General features: G+C 40.5%; 1 protein-coding gene across 4 annotated transcripts in view; it reads left to right on the top strand.

Moving 5' to 3' along the window:
- Window positions 1–6,050: 6,050 nt before the first annotated feature.
- cbfa2t3 (CBFA2/RUNX1 partner transcriptional co-repressor 3) overlaps window positions 6,051–22,330 on the top strand; it is an 80,245-nt gene continuing 63,965 nt past the window's right edge. For all 4 annotated transcript variants that reach the window (XM_079605281.1, XM_079605280.1, XM_079605279.1 and 1 more), the window contains exon 1: window positions 6,051–6,288. In XM_079605281.1, the coding sequence (XP_079461407.1) occupies window positions 6,165–6,288 (124 nt within the window). In that variant the 5' untranslated portion in view covers window positions 6,051–6,164. The remainder of the gene's footprint in view (window positions 6,289–22,330) is intronic.

The following is a 22,330-nucleotide window of genomic DNA, read 5'->3' as shown; positions in this document are numbered from 1 at the left end:
GTTTATAGTGGCAAGAAAACGGATTTGTTGTCGACAACATGGAGAAACATCCGTGAATGTCACTCACAAACATTACTAGGCAATCAGTAGCGGGAACGCCATTGGCGATAGTTGACCTCACCGCCAGCCACTGGCGACCTGCAGCGACAAAGTCGCTTGTAGTGTGAACGTAGCTTTAGATGGGAGAAAATCCTACACAGTGTACCTTTAACAAGATAATTAAATTACACACAGCTGAACCAAATGAATTAATGATGACGGTGACTATGGAAACAAAGGAGTGGCGGGAAAACTTGAACAAATGCAAACAGAAAGTCCAAAACACAAACTGACATGTGACAATGTTGCCATGTTTTGTAACACGGTAACTGATCTAGACAGGATCAGACGCTGGATTTACCTTGACTTTCTTCCCGCTAGCTCAACACGTGTGCTTATGGAAAGCGGTGTTATTTTGTCATTGAGCTCGGCTGCTTGGTTAAAACCCTAATGAAGCTCTCGCTGTATCTGTGTGCCGAGGAGAGCCTGCGTGGCGCTGATAGACGGATCTCTCTGACACGGCTCGTCTGGTCTGGAAGGATAAGGCCATGCTAGCGCTTGCGTAACGTTCCTCTCTATCCCGACCTTATCACGAGAGCAAAGCAGGTCTGGGTCATGCCACAGCCGCCATCACACCGAGAAGAGGAACAACCAGATTATTATAGACCAATCATTATCTGCCTTTCTCCAAAAACACATTTAATACCTGACAACATCGGACGACTGCGAGATACACACACTTATAAACACACCTGGACATGTTCACGCACTATTATTGCTGGACTTGATATCTTGAGATATTGAAATGCAAAAAAAAAAAATGCTTCTTGTTTCCAGTCCAAATATCTAAAAATTATTAAATCAAGAAGCGTTTACTAGATAAGAAAAATGACAAAAAAAGTTAATTATATTAAGTGAGTTGCTTTAAATAAGCAAAATTATCAGCCAATGGGGTTAGAAAAATAATCTTGTTTTCCATTTGAATTAAGATTATTTTTCTCACCCCATTGGCAGATAATTTAATTTTTTTACCCAGAGAACAAGATATAATATCTTGTCATTTTACTTATCTAGTAAATGCTTCTTGATTTAACAATTTTTAGATATTTGGACTGGAAACAAGACAAAAATACTAAACAAGAAAAGCATTTTTTGCAGTGTAATATTATATTTTATCCTCATGTCTATGGGAATATTTGTTAAATAGGTTTTACAGGTACAGAAGACTGTTATATCTGTGTGTTAGCATAGATTTTATATGTTATAAACACACATCTGCCCCTTTCCAGCAGAGCAATAAACTGTTATTATTATAAATATTTACTCTTATATTCAAGCCATAAGGATTCTAGTGTGTCATTGTTAAATTAGCTCTATGTTTTAATCCTTATACCCATAAAAAAAGACAAATCTCAGATTAATATCTTAATTGTTTCAGATGCCAGTGAGATTAAATAGAGAGAAAATCACTTCTCTTGATTTACCACTGAAAAAAAGTCATAGGCCCAGATTTACTATAAAAAAAATTACGCCATTTTTCAAGATTAACGCATTTCAGTCAATAGTAAAATTTCATAAAATTAAATTGGATTATCCTGTAATAAAAAATGTAAATGAGTAAAAAAAAAAAACTAGAGCTTGATAAAATATTTTGTATAAGGGAATTGACTATTTAATTTATGATTCGAATTCAAAAAATTAAAATGTTTAAATTTAAGTTTTTGATTTAAACAAAATGTTTTAAATTCAAATCCTCCCATTTTAATCTACTAACTCTCCTGACTGCTTTGTCGGACAAAAATGGCGGATTCGGCGGATGCCGGATTATGATTGGTCAGATCATCTGTCAATCAAACTCCCTGCGATGGGCCAATTACCTGTTCATGTCAACATGTAAGTGTATCACCTGTTAGTTTAATTCCTAATTTATGTGTATTTATAGCCTTCTGTATTTGCATTTATTAGTCAGATTGTCAAATGTTTCATTAGCAAGTTAAACTGTAACTTTGATTCTGTGTCTTATGTTATTTCGGGATTCCTGATGCACTACAATTGTCTGCAGATTATGAAACATGTCGAGCCAAATCATGAGCTATACCATCCAGGTATACCATATAACATTAAAATACAGAAATAAAAATACACACAAATGTGACATTGACATACAGGGCAATTGTTGAGTGTATTTTTATTCCTCAAAAACCAAATTTAGCTGTTGATATATAAAAAAAAGAGCATAACAGTTTTCACTCCGTACACACGAGGAAAGTCCCTAAAATATTTTGTGGTTATGGGGGACTAAAAATATGATATTTTTACCCCTCTGTTACAAAACTTCCACCTGTAACACATGGCCGAACACACACACACACACACACACACACACACACACACACACACACACACACACACACACACACACACACACACACACACTCTCATATCCACTCTTCTGGCCACCATCTGTGTGAGTTTGGCAGTGACAGCCGGTGCATCTGTGTGCACATCCCCTTTCACTTCTGTCCTCAGTGTGTGTGTGTGTGTGTGTGTGTGTATGTGTGTGTGTGTGTGTGTGTGTGTGTGTGTGTGTGTGTGTGTGTGTGGAGGCCAGTGGGTCACAGCTGTACACAAGCTAATTCCTCAGTACCCGCATTACTGCGTCGGCCTCAGGGCTGCTAGTCTTCAGCCCTTTACAAGAACACGTGTTAAAGGGATAGTTCACCTAAAAATTTAAATTATCCCATAATTTACTCGCCCTCGAGCCATCCTAGGTGTATATAACACACTTTCTTCTTTTAGACGAACACAAGAGTTATAAAAAACAATATCCTGGCTCTTCACAGCTTTATAATGGGAGTGAATGGAGGAGGACAAGGTTTTGAAGAGAAATTAAAGCGCATCATCGTCAAAAAAATAATCCATACTAAGACTCCAGGGGTTAATAAAGGCCTTCTGAAGCAAAGCCATGTTTGTGTGAGAAATATAACCATACAACTTTATAAACTATAATCACTGGCTTCCGGTAACGGTTGTACACGAGTAAAGTTCAAGCGGAAGGTTTCTCTTTGTGAATGACGAATATGTGGCCCTGGACCACAAAACCAGTCACATGGGTCCATTTTTTAATTGAGATGTATAAATCATCTGAAAGCTGAATAAATAATCTTTCCATTGATGTGTGGTTTATTAGGATAGGACAATATTTGGTCGAGATATGATGAAAATCTGGAATCTGAGGGTGCAAATTTTTTTTATAAAATCTGCTTTAAAGTTGTGCATTTATGTTCACGATTGTGCTGCATTCACTCACAAAAATACATGTTTTATATATTTACGGTAGGACATTTACTAAATATCTTCATGGAACATGATCTTTACTTAATATCCTAATGATTTTTGGCATAAAATAAAAATCTTTATATGATACAATATACAATATGATACGTTTTGTGATCCAGGGTCACATATAGACAATGCATGTGCTAGTTGGCAGTCGGCTTTCATCGCCGCTAGTTCTTTCACGTCGACTCGGTGTGTCACGCTAGCCTGGTCCTAACAGACTCTCGTACATTTCATATGTACAGAGAGTCTGGCTTCTCTCTATTGACAAGCGTTAACTTCCTTGAACTCTGTTGAAGTTTAAAACTATTGGATCTGCCGTAACCAATCGCTATCGTGACTCGTGGCGAAACTTCAACTCAAAACAAGCGAGTAATCCATCCGCCGGAAACCGAAGCTTCCCCGCGGGCCGCCATTGGCTAACTGGCTAACCTGCTGTTAGCATCATTGACTCCCATTCATTTTGGCGTCACTTTGACAGCGAATAACTTTACATCTGAGGCGTTTAAAGACTCCATTTGTCCATTATTTATTTCTAAAGAAACACGACAATGTATAAAAGGCTCCAGTACCTTGTGTCTTACGTTATGGCCCGTAGAAGCTGTTTTTGTAAAAATAGGCTAACGATTGCGTCATAACCACGCGACTCTCTGTCGCACCGTAGAGACATTACCGTATAGACCGGCGGAGAAGCTCACGGGGAATCGGGGGACGTGGAGCATAAAGTCTGATAAAGTCAAGGCAGAAGCCCACAGAGGGAAATAATTGCCATAGTCGGCAAAGACACACAATGTAATTTGATATCTTCATATTTTAAAGTCCTCCTGTAGTCAATAATTGTAGCCCTTAAAACTCATCTATGATCAGCAAAATAACAAGTTTAAGTTTTTTTTCCTTGAAAAATAATTATTCTTTCTTTTACTTGTCTCATTTAGTAAATTAATATGCAAATGAGCCCCGCCTCCACTCACTCACTCACTCAGAGATCCACTGGTGGACGATCACACGTTGATCTGATTGGTTACAAGGTGTGTGACGTTAGAAACACCAGCGATTTCAAACTGTGTTTTTGAGACTGTCTTTGGTTCACTGCAGTTTTAAGCAGAAAATACTCAGCAATGCTGTCGACTTATGAACTTACACATGGTGTGTCTTAAAGCAGATTAATAACACGTCATTAAAAGCTTGATTTTTTGCTCATGCCTTCAGATGATGGGAGTTGCACCGAGATTCTCGCCCTTGAACCGTCTGAACTTATCAGAGATCGGGCAACACTGTCCGGTAGGAACGGGAAGAAGGATCTGCCCACACACACACACATCTGGTTCCTGCCAGAGGAAACGTGTGTGTGAGCTTTCACTGTTTACTTTCGCCTGGGGAACATGAGGACACGAGCTGAGGACTTGATTTATATATATATATATACAACAAACAAAAATGTATTCAGACACCTTCAACATTTCTCACATCAACACAGTTTATTCGCTATAGTTTAGAAAATGGGAATAAAATATGACAAACCAGAACTCAGTTCCGCTGCAAATACTGTGACGTTATTGTTCAAAAAAATTAATAGAGAATAGAAAAATCGGAACAAAATATGACCAAAACAGAATATAATCAACGAAGCACCTGAAGAGACTAATTTCAACCTTTCTGTACTTCTAAACACTCCAAATATACAACAAAATGCATTTAAGGGCTAAAAAAAGTGGATTTAGCATGATATGTCCCCTTTAAATGCTCCTAATGTTGTTTTTGAGTCTCTTACAACAGGTTTACACGCATCAAAGGTCCATTTTCTCATGATATATACAGTCAAACCAACATTTATTCAACATTTCTCACATTATCACATTCGCTATAGTTTAGAACATGGTAGTAAAAAATAGGACAATTTTGTCCATCCTTCTGTTAGACTCTCACATGTGATTTATGTTGAATATCTGTCAGCTGGTAAATTTAACTACACAATTAGATAATACCAGTTTAGCTCAACCAGTGACCAAGCAATGCTTCATTGTGTTCAGTGTGTGTGTAAAAAGAGCATTAGCAATTACAGACAAAACACTTCAGCAGAACATGATCAGGTCAAAGTGTCTGGGTAAGCTTTTCTGGTAGTCCCTGTATGAAGAATATTGGTGTATAATATGTCCCAGTTTACTTTATTTTGCTCTCCTCACTTATATAAATGATCTATAGTGTCCTGCACACACTAGTAAAAAAAAAAAAGATAATTTTCGATCTGACTGTATAAAGCTAGGCGTATCCTAACTCTCTTTATGAAATATTACTACAATTGTGCTTGTTCCTGGTTCATCAATGGGAGATTCTAACTCAGTTCTTGTTAGTTTAATATATACACACACACACACACACACACACACACACACACACACACACACACACACACACACACACACACACACACACACACACACACACACACACACACACACACACACACACATATTGACCAATTAGAGTACAGTCTCAGCACACAGTTAGTCTGACCTCTCTAACACACTCACACACTTTCCTTTGAGCGGTTACAGAGAGAGAGAGAGAGAGAGAGAGAGAGAGAGAGAGAGAGAGAGAGAGAACATCCGACATTGCTTCCTAAACTAGGAGTGTGTGGTCAGCATTTAAAGGGAGGAAAAGTTCTCCAGTTTCGTGAGGACTCGAGTGTTGCGTCTGATCTTCTCGTCCCCGAGGACGTCTGCGTGTGTCACTGAACCGGACGGCTCTGCTCTTCTCTGGGTCTCTGGAGTTGACTTGTGGATCCGATGCACTGGGATGAGATGGCTGGAGAGATCCATGCGAGGAGACTTCACAGATCTGGGATCAGGAGAGCGTCTTCCACCGGTCACACGGTCCTGCTTCATCGACTGACCAGCAGACCGTCCACAGGTGAGAGAGAGAGAGAGAGAGAGAGAGAGAGAGAGAGAGAGAGAGAGAGAGAGAGAGAGAGAGAGACATAAATGTGTTGTAGGGTCATGATGGTGATGATGGTGGAGATTGAGAACATATTCTGGTGACCAGACAGGTTTTAACATCACTAAATGTGAGCGAGTTAGTTGTGTTCAGAAGCTCCCTCGAGAAAATGTTGTTTTTTTCTGATCTACATTTCAAACGTTTGGGATCGGTGAGATTTTTAATGTTTTTAAAAGAAGTCTCTTCTGCTCACCAAGGCTGTATTTATTTGAATAAAAATACCAATTTTCATGATAATTTTCAACATCATAGGCTACTCCAGTCTTCAGTGTCACATGATCCTTCAGAAATCACTCTGATATGATGATTTGATGCTCAAGAAACATTTATTATTATTATTATCAATGTTAAGAAAACAGGGTTTTTTTTCAGGATCCATTGATGAATAGAAAGTTATATTTGATTTATTTGAAATATAATATTTTGTAACATTTTTACTGTAACTTTTAATCAATTTCATGTTACTTTGCTGAATAAAAGTATTGATCCCCCCCCCCCAACCCACCCAAAAAAAAAAAAAATCTTACTGACCCCAAACTTAACAATTTTAAGTCTCGCGTAGCCAGACCTTCAGACTGACGGCTGAAGGTCTGGAATTCATAGCAGCTTTCTTTGGCCAAGGCCCGCCCATAAGGCCGTTTGACCAACATGTCAAACAACCAATTACAGTTCGTTTCGTTCAGCGTCACGTTTCGGGGCGTGGAAATGTCCCCACAACAACAGACCGGCGTGCAACAAGTCTCCACTAAGTGCCTCAAACAAAACTCCTGGACGAGATCTCTTAAAGAGTCTATGCCGTGAACCTCGCATACTTTTGAGAATCCTACGTTTAGCTGATCTTGATAAATGCTCATTGTCACTCATGTAAACACAACAGTTTTTCTTCCGCAATCACACGTCTGCGCTTTGTTTCCCGGCGGACCGAAAATAAACGCGACACTCGCGCCCACGGAAATCCGATAAAATTCAACCAATCAGATGACGACTTCGACATTCCTGAAGTGTTTCCAGTTAAGTGTACCATATCAGAGTCTGAGGCTGAGACTAGTATATACTGTACATAACTCGTACTCGTGACCACCATACAAATTTGCCCCTAAATTACCGCTGTTAACGAATCGGTGCTTGATTGACTACATTAGTCAATCTCATTATGCATGTAATAGTCGATGTCTTCTAGTAGAGACGTCTGGTGGGATCCTGTGTGGAGAACAATATCCAAAACATATTCTGGAGTTGATTTATCCCCCTAATAAATGAACTGGAATTAACGCTCAGCAGCTTCTATGAATAAAGCCCCGCCTACTTTGATTTGATTGGTCATCTCAAACATCCTGACAGTGACGAGCGTTGCCTGACCAATGACAGCTCAGATCAGAAGATGCAATATCTCTCCGCACTAAAGTAGACTTAGCCAATTATTTCACAAGCCTTTATAATAATATACAGCAGATCTCGTGACCTCATGGTGTTTTATACCTTATACCCTTTTTGACTTCTTCTCACAGGATTAAAGCAACCATACTCATAACCGGGATCACTATATCTGAACGCACTTGAGACCAATACAAGAGTTTTAAGCCAAAGTAGCACTTTTAAGTTGCACTTGATGGCTTTAGGGCGCTGAGTTTAGCTTGCGTTGGGCGGTGATGTACAGCGTTGCACATTACACACATTACCTGCGGCGCTCGCGCGGGCCATAATGAGCTCTGCACACGGCGCTCTGATAAGCCCAGGATAATTAGGCTTAGTCATAAACATCCCCTGTAATTCAGTGATAAAATGGCTGAGGCAGCGAGTTAAACGTCCCCAAGGCCAACACTACCGAGGTGTGTGTGTGTGTGTGTGTGTGTGTGTGTGTGTGTGTGTGTGTGTGTGTGTGTGTGTGTGTGTGTGTGTGTGTGTGCTAGGTGTGTACCGATGCCCTCATGTCACGACTCGATACATATCACGATACTGAACTCACGATACGATATTATTGCGATACTCAGAGATATGGTAAAAGTTAACACAAAATGTTGATTAAAATGCTAAATTTGGTATTACATTGTGTGTGTAAATGAATAGTCTTGGACTCGATGCTGGAAACCCAAAGCACAGGACAATAGAGACACCAGAATAACAATATTCATGATTCTGAAGATGAAAACACAGAATTATTTTACACGAATATGCTTGCGCTCTTTCACTGACTAGATATATTTAAAATAATGTTGCCACTTTTTACTGGTAACAAGACATTTGGCATTATCAGATCCCACAAATATTCCCCCAGTGCATTATTATACATTATATTCAACATTATATATAGCAGTTTAATGTTGTACTGACACTAAAACTCTGAAAACTTGAATTTTTTTTCTGAAACTAAACTTTCTCTCACAGTAATTTTCATTTTGGGTGAACTATCCACGATACATAGTTGCATTTTTGTATTGCGATATATTGTGACACGTAATAGTGTATTATATAACAGTGCATTTACGGTAAATCGAGGTACGATGAGAACTGTAGAGAGAGAGTCGGTTATAGATGTGACAGAAAACTACCGACTTCTTTTATTTCCCTTTCTATTTAATTATAATGTAAAGTAATGTCACTTTACATAACAGTGCATTCACGGTAAATCGAGGTACGATGAGATCTGCCAACGCTACGAATTTGTACGAGTGATTAAAAGGTGGCTAATTCGTACGATTTGTCTAAACCCACGTGATGGGTAGGTTTAGGGGCGGGGTCAGGGGTTGGTCATTCGTATGAATTCATACGATTTTGGCAAATCGTAAAATATGTACGATTTAGCAAAAAACTTACAAATTTGTACGAGTGAGGTCGTATGAATTGGTACGAATTAGCCACCTCGTAAAATTCGTACGAATTGCCGTGAGATTGGGTTGGATCTGTGCATGTGCGTAGAGAGAGAGAGTCAGTTATAGATAACTACCGACTTCTGTACACTTTATTTTATTTCCCGTTCTATTGAATGTTTATCTGTATGCTCTTTCTCACTCGATCCCCGTGTGTGCGGAGGAGTACGGAGCCCCTAAAGGCATTTTTGCAAAAAATAAAAATATACAGACTTTCACGTGCGCACGAGAAAACTAAGAGATGCGTTTCTCGTGAACATCTATTGGACGTCTCCGATGGACCCGATTTTGTTACCAAATATGTGACCCTGGATCATACAACCATATATACGAGTCGCACGACTCGCACGGGTGTATCTGTGGCAATAGCCAACTATACATTATATGGGTCAAAATTATCCATTTTTCTTTTATGCCAAAAATCATTAGGATATTAAGATTATGTACCATGAAGATATTTAGTTAATTTCCTACCGTAAATATATAAAACATGTATTTTTGTGAGTTAATGCAGCACAATCGTGAACATAAATGCACAACTTTAAAGGAGATTTTCTCCTTTAATGTTTAAATTTTTTTGCTCCCTCAGATTCCAGATTTTCTAATAGTCATATCTCGACCAAATATTGTCCTATCATAACACACCACACATCAATGGAGAGATTATTTATTCAGCTTTCATGTGATGTATACACATCAATTTAAAAAAATTGACCCATGTGACTGGTTTTGTGGTCCAGGGTCATATATTGTTTTTCTCTCCGGGCAACAACATCTCTGCGCTCCGGCGTGTGTGAGAAGGGGCTGATGGGAGGTGTAGTCAACAGCTGGTAATGAAGGGGCTTTTCATGTCGCGAAGCTTCTTGTGAGGCAGCAGATGTGGAGCGACTCGGGCAACAGCTGCGGAAAACGATAACCGGAGAGATGTCAGAGCGCTGGCTTATCATCACACACACACACACACACACACACACACACACACACACACACACACACACACACACACACACACACACACACACACACACACACACACACACACACACACACACACACAGCCACCCACCACCACACATAGAAAAAGATGGGGGAGCTGAATTGAAACCCTGACAATTTTCAAGAAAAAAAAAGAGGGAAAAATTATCAAAACAATGTCTGGGTGTTTCCTATCACCGGCAGCAGAGGGTTTATAAACCGCGATAATCCTCCGCTATTTGAATATGTATGCTTGGATGATATGTTGGCCAGTGCTTTAGCATCTTAGCATAGCTGACAGCGCTGTGTGTGTGTGTGTGTGTGTGTGTGTGTGTGTGTGTGTGTGTGTGTGTGTGTGTGTGTGTGTGTGTGTGTGTGTGTGTGTGTGTGTGTGTGTGTGTGTGTGTGTGTGTGTGTGTGTGTGTGTGTGTGTGTGTAAGGGAGGAATGAGGACAGAGGAATTATGCTGTCCTGAATGCTTTTCCAGCCATAACAAAGACTAAATCAATAATGTGTTCGACTTCACTGATATTCTGGAACGCAACGTTCGAATGCTCATGTTTTAGATGCAGATGTTCATGACAAAAGATGATGATCTGATGTATTCAGGATGGATAAAGCAGAGAAGCTGTGTTTCAATGCCTACAAGACAGCATTATGCGTCATATTCAATATATATATTATATATGCATACTTCTTGGAAACAATCAAATCACGACTCATAAAGTTGATTTAAAGGATTAGTTCACCTTTATGCCAAAAATCATTAGGATATTAAGTAAAGATCATGTTCCATGAAGATATTTAGTAAATGTCCTACCGTAAATATATAAAACATGTATTTTTGTGAGTGAATGCAGCACAATCGTGAACATAAATGCACAACTTTAAAGGAGATTTTCTCAATGTTTCGATTTTTTGCTCCTCAGATTCCAGATTTTCAATAGTCATATCTCGACCAAATATTGTCCTATCCTAACAAACCACACATCAATGGAAAGCTTATTTATTCAGCTTTCATGTGATGTATTAATCTAAATTTTGAAAAAATTGACCCATGTGACTGGTTAAATGGTCCAAGGTCACATATAAGCAAGTACACCATCTGACACACACACACACCGCGTATACCACTACAGTACGTTCTAGCAAGGACTCTTCGGATGTCTGTATAAGTGTGTATGTGAGCACACGGCATGGGGGAGGACAGGAGAAGATGAAGACAAAACACGTACGAGACAGAAAAGCAGAGAACAGTTATTCTTCCTATTTCCTCTGCTCTGCGGTCTCTGTGAGGAACAGATGTTCACGACTTGATAGTGTGCATCAACCCCCTCTCTCTTGCTATCTTCAGTCCCAGCTCTGCCAACTGCCTGAACACACAGACCCGGAGTCAGGGTTTAACCATCGACACGCGCACCTGCGAGGCCCAGACACAGATGTGCACGCCGACCCAAACTCACACCAGCGGAGAACTCAACCAGATCTCTGCGTGAGTGGGATCTCAGTTGTTTTCTCTTAGATTGAATGGGTGATTGCTTCTCTTGATCAAAAAAACCTCAGCAATTTCAAATAGTGTTCAGATTTGCTGAAGAGATACCAGAGTCAAAAGTCAGAGATTTTAATAAGAATTGATAGATATTGAATGGCTAGGACTCTGTTTAAATGTGTTTCTCGTTTTGATGAACTAATCGATTCTTAAGGTCCAAGATTTGATCTTTTAGTGTGTTGTTTTCAGTTGATGAATGAACAAATCGCCTCCCGTCCAATAACTCGCTTTGTTTCTTCTGATATGAAACAAATAAACAATACACTTAAAATTATTTTACTTTTTTAAAGGTAACTTTTTCTTTAAACTTTTTTCTCTTCAGCAATAATCTGCCAAGTAAGTCTTGCGCTCTTAAAGCATTCAAGATGTACTACAGTTTAAGTTGGAAATTTTATTTTCTATGCTGAAAAAGTGAATAAATGCATTATAAAATACAGCGTAAATATAATTTAGTGTAACACCCCAACCCTAAAAATACACAATATTAAATAAAGTACATTCATTTCATTGACAAAAATCATTTTTGACCGACATGTGAAGAGCACCAGAGGGTTAAAGCTGCAGTCCGTAGTTTTTCCTCTTTGTCTCTGTTTGAAATCAGCAATTCGCCTTTGGCTAAGCCACACCCTAGAATGTAGATTGACCAATCACAGCGCAGCCAAGAACGAGCTCCACAGCGGTCCGACACTTTCTCACAGCGCTCCATTGACTTTAACACCGGCGTCTCATATTTTTGGTCTCGGCAGGCTATTACCGTCGTAGTTTTATCAACATTATGGTTAAGCGTTGTGCCTGGGGCATTTGTAACACAGATATGTGTTTCCCAGAGAGGCTGGAGGGGGGGTCCGTCCAAAGTCAAATCCTGACAAGTGTCGTCTTTGGATTAAACTGTGTGGACGTCCTCAGTCAGCGAAACCCACACTCTTGTGTGCTCTAAGATAAATTTAGCTTTTAACCTCACTGTTATACTAGTTAGACAGTTTTATGTTATGATTTCTGTTCTCTACGCTAATTGTTGATACGCTAGCACACGCTGCTAATAAATACAACTTTATACTTGCGTAGTCCGTTTGCTTTGTAATAACGATTATAGAAGTGAATAGAGACCCAGCTCTGCATGAACAGTGTTGCTCCTGATATTGTGAGTCCCAGTCTCCGTCTCCATTAGGATATGCGGTGGTTCATGTTTTGACTGTGACCGTTATGCTTTTGCCTCTATTTGGATGCCTTGTTGTTGCTTGCGTTTATGTCTTGAATATAGACTTCGAACGCACACTGAGCCCCTTTTGCCTACTTCTATCCGACACTTTATTTGCTGCTTTATAAAAGTTTGATCAAATGTCAGCAGGAAGAGCGTCACAGCATAAGCCATGTTGATACCAAACCAGAGCCCAGATGAAGTTGACGGACGTAGCAACAGTAACTAATGGGGGTGGGGCTTAGCCAAAGGTGAATTGTAGTTATTCGTGGAATTATCAACTTTTACCTCGGCATGGCACAGCGCGGATGAATCCGATGTTTTGAGGAGAATGTGTAGCTGTCAGTCACCGCGCCGGTGTGGATACTGTCATTCACAATCTCAGATTATACTTTATGGAAGTATGACCAACATAATAATTTTCACCAGGAAATGTAATCTGAACAAGTAACATCCACTTTTGTTCTGACCAACTAAGGGGGAAAAAAGCATTGCAGTAAATCGCGTTGATTAAATCCAACGACCGCTTATCATATCACGTCAAAACGTGCAAATTATACTTTGTTCTCAAATTGTAATGTTAACGTCATCAGCATTGCGTGACTACATTTAATGCCCTTCCGATATTTATCCTTGTTTTGGCATGGGCCGGTTGCAGTCTCTTTTTTTCTGTAGCCACTCCAAAGTCATTCGCATTTTACATCGGGTGAATCTCCAGTTGGTGATTGTCGTTTGAACCTTTCTGGATCCGCCACCAAATTGATAAGTTTAATTATATCAAGTGCTGTGAAAAAAAGGCTATAAATCTCCACTTCCAACATCCTCACACAATATAGCCGACTAGCCGAGACTCTTCTTTATGTGTACAGATGTGACGTAATGAGCAATATAGCCGACTAGCCGAGACTCTTCTTTATGTGTACAGATGTGACGTAATGAGCAATATAGCCGACTAGCCGAGACTCTTCTTTATGTGTACAGATGTGACGTAATGAGCAATATAGCCGACTAGCCGAGACTCTTCTTTATGTGTACAGATGTGACGTAATGAGCAATATAGCCGACTAGCCGAGACTCTTCTTTATGTGTACAGATGTGACGTAATGAGCAATATAGCCGACTAGCCGAGACTCTTCTTTATGTGTACAGATGTGACGTAATGAGCAATATAGCCGACTAGCCGAGACTCTTCTTTATGTGGACAGATGTGACGTAATGAGCAATATAGCCGACTAGCCGAGACTCTTCTTTATGTGGACAGATGTGACGTAATGAGCAATATAGCCGACTAGCCGAGACTCTTCTTCATGTGTACAGATGTGACGTAATGAGCAATATAGCCGACTAGCCGAGACTCTTCTTTATGTGTACAGATGTGACGTAATGAGCAATATAGCCGACTAGCCGAGACTCTTCTTCATGTGTACAGATGTGACGTAATGAGCAATATAGCCGACTAGCCGAGACTCTTCTTTATGTGTACAGATGTGACGTAATGAGCAATATAGCCGACTAGCCGAGACTCTTCTTTATGTGGACAGATGTGACGTAATGAGCAATATAGCCGACTAGCCGAGACTCTTCTTTATGTGGACAGATGTGACGTAATGAGCAATATAGCCGACTAGCCGAGACTCTTCTTTATGTGTACAGATGTGACGTAATGAGCAATATAGCCGACTAGCCGAGACTCTTCTTTATGTGGACAGATGTGACGTAATGAGCAATATAGCCGACTAGCCGAGACTCTTCTTCATGTGTACAGATGTGACGTAATGAGCAATATAGCCGACTAGCCGAGACTCTTCTTCATGTGTACAGATGTGACGTAATGAGCAATATAGCCGACTAGCCGAGACTCTTCTTTATGTGTACAGATGTGACGTAATGAGCAATATAGCCGACTAGCCGAGACTCTTCTTTATGTGTACAGATGTGACGTAATGAGCAATATAGCCGACTAGCCGAGACTCTTCTTTATGTGTACAGATGTGACGTAATGAGCAATATAGCCGACTAGCCGAGACTCTTCTTCATGTGTACAGATGTGACGTAATGAGCAATATAGCCGACTAGCCGAGACTCTTCTTTATGTGTACAGATGTGACGTAATGAGCAATATAGCCTACTAGCCGAGTCTCTTCTTTATGTGTACAGATGTGACGTAATGAGCAATATAGCCGACTAGCCGAGACTCTTCTTTATGTGTACAGATGTGACGTAATGAGCAATATAGCCGACTAGCCGAGACTCTTCTTTATGTGTACAGATGTGACGTAATGAGCAATATAGCCGACTAGCCGAGACTCTTCTTTATGTGTACAGATGTGACGTAATGAGCAATATAGCCGACTAGCCGAGACTCTTCTTTATGTGTACAGATGTGACGTAATGAGCAATATAGCCGACTAGCCGAGACTCTTCTTTATGTGTACAGATGTGACGTAATGAGCAATATAGCCGACTAGCCGAGACTCTTCTTTATGTGTACAGATGTGACGTAATGAGCAATATAGCCGACTAGCCGAGACTCTTCTTCATGTGTACAGATGTGACGTAATGAGCAATATAGCCGACTAGCCGAGACTCTTCTTTATGTGTACAGATGTGACGTAATGAGCAATATAGCCGACTAGCCGAGACTCTTCTTTATGTGTACAGATGTGACGTAATGAGCAATATAGCCGACTAGCCGAGACTCTTCTTTATGTGTACAGATGTGACGTAATGAGCAATATAGCCGACTAGCCGAGACTCTTCTTCATGTGTACAGATGTGACGTAATGAGCAATATAGCCTACTAGCCGAGACTCTTCTTTATGTGTACAGATGTGACGTAATGAGCAATATAGCCGACTAGCCGAGACTCTTCTTTATGTGTACAGATGTGACGTAATGAGCAATATAGCCGACTAGCCGAGACTCTTCTTCATGTGGACAGATGTGACGTAATGAGCAATATAGCCGACTAGCCGAGACTCTTCTTTATGTGTACAGATGTGACGTAATGAGCAATATAGCCGACTAGCCGAGACTCTTCTTCATGTGTACAGATGTGACGTAATGAGCAATATAGCCGACTAGCCCAGACTCTTCTTTATGTGTACAGATGTGACGTAATGAGCAATATAGCCTACTAGCCGAGACTCTTCTTTGTGTACAGATGTGACGTAATGAGCAATATCCTACTAGCCGAGACTCTTCTTCATGTGTACAGATGTGACGTAATGAGCAATATAGCCGACTAGCCGAGACTCTTCTTTATGTGTACAGATGTGACGTAATGAGCAATATAGCCGACTAGCCGAGACTCTTCTTTATGTGTACAGATGTGACGTAATGAGCAATATAGCCGACTAGCCGAGACTCTTCTTCATGTGTACAGATGTGACGTAATGAGCAATATAGCCGACTAGCCGAGACTCTTCTTTATGTGTACAGATGTGACGTAATGAGCAATATCCTACTAGCCGAGACTCTTCTTTATGTGTACAGATGTGACGTAATGAGCAATATAGCCGACTAGCCGAGACTCTTCTTTATGTGTACAGATGTGACGTAATGAGCAATATCCTACTAGCCGAGACTCTTCTTCATGTGTACAGATGTGACGTAATGAGCAATATAGCCGACTAGCCGAGACTCGCCGAGACGTAATGACGCAAAGACATGATCGGAAATGAAAAACATTATTACAAGCTTACCATTTTGAATCGAGCTAAGGCAAGCAGATAGTTTTGAACACTTGCTCCAAAATTTATTTTGGATAATTTTTAACCCCAAAAAGTTTCGGACTGTAGCTTTAAGTGTTATCTTTTCATGCAGTCAGACATTTTATATCAAAAATCTGTTGCGCTTTGCCGGATTACAAAACACAGTTCATTATCTTTCTCTCTCTCTCTCTCTCTCTCTCTCTCTCTCTCTCTCTCTCTCTCTCTCTCTCTCTCTCTCTCTCTCTCTCTCTCTCTCTCTCGCTCTCTCTCTCTCTCTCTCTCTCCCTGTCCTGTCTCACATCCTCTCTCTGTCAGCATCACCCTGTTGAGAAATGACAACCTCTTCACGCTCACACACACATTTCGTCGTCGCATCTTCTTGTAATCTCTGTGGTTCAGACCAGCGATTGCAATGAAGAAACACGTTGGCGAACACACATCTGCTTCTGCAATGCGCCTTTCTTCAAAAACTGGATGCCTCCATTCCTCGCCTAAGGCCACCTTCTCATTAGATAAAGTCCCTCTCCGAGCTTAAAATAACTTTCATTTACTGCAGTCTGAACGGGTGACTCAACAGAGCCGGAGCTTCAGTGGGAGAGAACAAAGAGAGAGGACAAAAGAGCCGTGTTTCCCAGTCTTATCTCTTTCCAGCACTCTGGAGCCACGGGAAAGGATTTATAATGTGCGAGTGAGAAAAAGATCTACCTTACCCATGCTATCTCTTTCTTTTCTGCTTCATTTCTGAAGCGGCATTTCCATACGGACACAATAAAGACAAATCAGATGCGAGCATCTCTGCCACTCCGGCTACGTCTACATTAATCCGGATACATTTGAAAATGCCGTTTAAAACACAAAAACGCTCTCCATCCACATTATCCACATCCACTTTTTTTTTCAGGCGTTTCAGTGTGGATTTGAAACTTTTTGAAAACGCATGAAAACGCTAAATTCATCTTATACTGCGCATGCGTAAAACCTCACAACATCTCGATCTCACTGAGATTATACAGATGGAAAAATAAATAATAAAGTTATAGCGCAATTCTTTTGCCAGGATCATTTTATTTAGCAAAATATCGTATCAATCATTCACTGTTGCGTCAGGTCGCACTCACTCACTATTATATGTTAGGGTGTCTATTAAAAATGCGTCTTTTCCATGTTAATCAGAGTTTTTGTCCTAGCCAGCCGCGACGGCGACGATTCTATTTTAGAAACGGTTTCTATTTTTCTGCGACGTCGCGCTGGAACAACAAACACAAAGTGTGGCAATGATGATCCCAGGCGCTGTTTATGTGCTTTATTTAATGCTAAAAGCGTGTCATGTGACTTTGAATATCATTTAGTGCTCCAGCTTTGTAGCTGTAAAAGCAACAGTGGATTCACCTCAGATCTTGAGATTAAACAAATGGAAACAAGAATGTTCAAACTCTGTGAATAAACAAGTGTATTCTTTGACAGATTGTTTTAGTAACTCAGTAGCCTATGTACAGTACTTGAATAATGTTTAAATTGTGTAATATTTGTGAATTTGATAAGCTACTTATCGCCCACACGCTGTTCTGATTGGCTGTGCACTCGCCACGAAACTCCTTCCACACGCTGTTCTGATCGGCTGTGCACTCGCCGCGAGACTCCGCCCACACGCTGTTCTGATTGGCTGTGCACTCGCCGCGAAACTCCGTCCACACGCTGTTCTGATTGGCTCTGCACTCGCCGCGAGACTCCATCCACACGCTGTTCTGATTGGCTCTGCACTCGCCGCGAGACTCCATCCACACGCTGTTCTGATTGGCTGTGCACTCGCCGCGAGACTCCGTCCACACGCTGTTCTGATTGGCTGTGCACTCGCCACGAGACTCCGTCCACACGCTGTTCTGATTGGCTGTGCACTCGCCGCGAGACTCCGCCCACACGCTGATCTGATTGGCTGTGCACTCGCCACGAGAATCCGTCCACACGCTGTTCTGATTGGCTGTGCACTCGCCACGAGACTCCGCCCACACGCTATTCTGATTGGCTGTGCACTCGCCACGAGACTCCGCCCACACGCTATTCTGATTGGCTGTGCACTCGCCGCGAGACTCCACCCACACGCTGTTCTGATTGGCTGTACACTCGCCGCGAGACTCCGCCCACTCGCTGTTCTGATTGGCTGTGCACTCGCCGCGAGACTCCGCCTACACGCTGTTCTGATTGGCTGTGGGTTTTGATTGATTTTGACGCATCTCGCAGTCGCGTCTAGTGTGGACAGACAAATTGTTTGTCGCTGGAATCTTATCGCATCTCGTCTGGCTAGGACAGTGTTAGTAAAAACGGTGTCAAAAACGCTCTCATGTTTTACCGCTGGACAGCAGATGTGAGTAAATTCTGTTATCTTTGCAGGACTGTGATGAACTGCAGGACAGGCACACTACCAGTATAAACATGAATATCTATTGGTACAATATGTGTCACATGACTTAACTTACTAGTTTTTAAATACCTCAGTTTTCCCAGTCCACACTACACCGCGAAAACCGCTTTCAAAATGCTTCGTTTTCATTAATAAACACAGTCTCAGTGTGAACTGAAGGCCAAAAAGGAGAGAAAAAGATGCACTTTAAAAAAAAAACGAAAGCGTAACAGTGTGGACAAGGCCTTTATCTGATGCAGAAAGACGGACAGACAGACAGACACACACACACACACACACACACACACACACACACACACACGTACGCACTCTTAATGCCACTAGATGAAGGTCAGAGGAATAGAGATATGTCTCATAATGGAGGGTTTTGAAAGTGATCACTCGGAGGAGTGTAGAGAGCATCAACAAAGCCCTAAATGAGCTAGAAAGGAGGACCTGTCAGGCGCTGACATTGACAGGCTGTCTACGAGCGCACCCCCCATGAGAGCACAGAGCTGTCAATCAAACGGCTGTCACGGCGATAAGAATCCCATGTTGCACCATTTGCTCCAGTCACTGCAACTCTATAAGGCCAGAAACTCTGCGTAACTACAGTCTACATGTTGCAATTGCAGTGAGCCGGTGTTGTAATCACAGTCCTGTTGTAGATGCTTCCTGTTGCGTTATACACGCTGAAAGTGCTGGGTTAAAAACAACCCAATTTTGGGTCATTTTGCATTGATTATGAATGATCATCAACCCCAATTCGGTCAAATCAGCCCAGCTTCTTTACCCAACAGTGTTTATAAGGTCCTTGCACACTGAGTCTGAACATTTCATATCCAGTTTTCTTTGTGTTTATGTTGTATTGCGAAACTCTTGTGCTGCTATATTGAGCTGGGACAGGTTTGGTGGTAAGGTCAAGGTTTAATGTTGGGTTTAGATGTAACTGAAGGTCAACAGTGTCATTATTAAAGTATTCACAGGAATAAACTCAAAACAAAATGAAAAACCTTTAAAATAGCATAATTCACTCTAAAAAATGCCATTGGGTTACATTTTTAAATTAGCATTTTTGATCCAAAGTTTGGGTTTGTCCATATTTGACCCAACATTGGGTTAAAACAACCCAGTGTAGGTGCACTTTAATATAAATATTATACATATGTTTCCATTTTAACCCTTTCTCTTAAGCTTTAGCCTCACAATAAGACAGGCACAGCAGGAGTGTGTAAGTAAGCGTGTGTGTGGCCGTAGACGGACCGGACAGGTTAGGACAGACAGGGCTATTACTCCTCAGAGAGCCATAAACACTTCATCACGCCCCGGCACCAGTTATCCATCTCACAGTCCTATAAGACAACCAGAAGCCCATGATCAAGAGGATGTCAAATGCATGTGAGACAAAATATAAAAGGATTAGATGCAAACAGTTTGAACCATGTAGAAAATGAGGTTTAACATTGTTGATATCTGTTCTGAAATCTCTCAATTATTTTTCTAAGTGGAGAAATCAAAGAAGCATGAGAAACAAAACACAAGTTTCTCAGTTTATTACCAGTCTTTGCTAAACCAAACACGAAGAACCACTAACACTATTTTTTTGTAGGCTATAGACCTTATGCGGCAGAGAAACGCGCGCGCAGCCATCTTTATAATAATAATAATAATAATGTCTTTGAACTTCCGATTTAGCGGTAAGCCTATATTTCTATGGCATCGCTGTCGAGGAGTAATTAGCTGGTGAAGTGGATTTACTTATTGTAGAGTTAACGAAAGTTATCACGAGCATTGTAATGTTTAAAGCAGATGTCTTAACATATCACCGGGAAGATTTTAAAACGGGCAGTTCATTCATAAATACGAACGATCGCTGTGGAAATACAAACCGGAAGACAAAAGACAACAACACGCGCGGCGCTGAAAAGGGGCTACAGAAGTCTAGCTTACTATAATATAATATAATCAGTGGGTAAAAAATACTATTCTTTCATTTATTACTATTTCTAATCTAATAGAGTCGAGCTCTTTAGAGAAAACACCCAGAAAACCCTGCTGTGTGTATACAAATAAAATGATTTCCCCTTCAAATACTTTTAATATGTTCCCTTGAACATCAAATTCCAGTCAGTGGATATTACTGAAGCTCTAAACATCTGTTTTACCACACAGTTGTATTTTCAGGAAGGTGTGTGTTTTCCAGTATAGTAATGCGGTTTCTGTTCGGGGTCAGTCTGAAACACACAAACACAAACTGCACTAATCAGAAAAATCTTATGAAAATTCGTGTTTTGATAATCTTGATCTTTTCATGGAAGATCAAGTTGAATTTGTAATTAGTTTGACAATATTGGGAATAGTTATGAAGTATCAAGCTGCTTGTTATTAAGGGCTTTTGGGGTTTTTCAGACCTCAAACAGAACATGAGGAGATCATACATTTCCTAATTCTCACTTCTGAAGTCGTGATTGAATAGAAAGTAAACTTTATTTTAAAGTGTCATTGTTACAGTGTAATTATATATTTAAGTAGCCTACTGAGTAATAATAATTAACAACATGTACTTACTTAGCACTCTAAAAAATGCTGGGTTGTTTCAACCCAATTTTGGGTCAAATATGGACAAACCCTAACGTTGGGTTAAAAATGTAATGTAAAAATTTAACCCAATGGCTGGGTTTGTCCATATTTGACCCAAAATTGGGTTGAAACAACCCAGCATTTTTTAAAGGTGTATATGATTAGGTTTTGGTTGAGGGTTAATTACATGTAATTATGCATAATTTACTGTTAAGTACATGTAACATATGTAACAAGGACACTGTAAAATAAAGTGTCACCAAAAGTCTTGTATATAACAGAGATTTTAGAGTGTATTATTATAATTTAAAATGAAAAACCTTCAATATCAAATTGACTGACCCATCACTGTCAAAAAAACAACCCAGCAAATGGGTTAATGTGTAAAACCCCAACAAGCTGGGTAAAAAATAACCCACTGTGTTCTGTCCATCATTTACCCAGCGCCGGGTTGCCAAATAACCCAGAAATGGTTGTTTTTAACCCAGCATTTTTTACTGTAGACGCAGGATTCCCAATGTCTCACACTTGATGAGAGATGTCTGTCCTCAGGAGCAGTGTAGACTGACACATTCAGAATTTAAATGTTGGCAAATTGCATTTGGCTGTGGAAAAATCCTCAAATATCTGGGCAGATATTGCATGTCCACACCAGAGTTGACCACATATTTCAGACGG

Source organism: Phoxinus phoxinus (assembly GCF_949152265.1).
Source record: "Phoxinus phoxinus genome assembly, chromosome: 2".
NCBI lineage: Eukaryota > Metazoa > Chordata > Actinopteri > Cypriniformes > Leuciscidae > Phoxinus > Phoxinus phoxinus.
The sequence above is the reverse complement of the archived record's forward strand: the minus strand, read 5'-3'. Positions and strand labels throughout refer to the sequence as shown.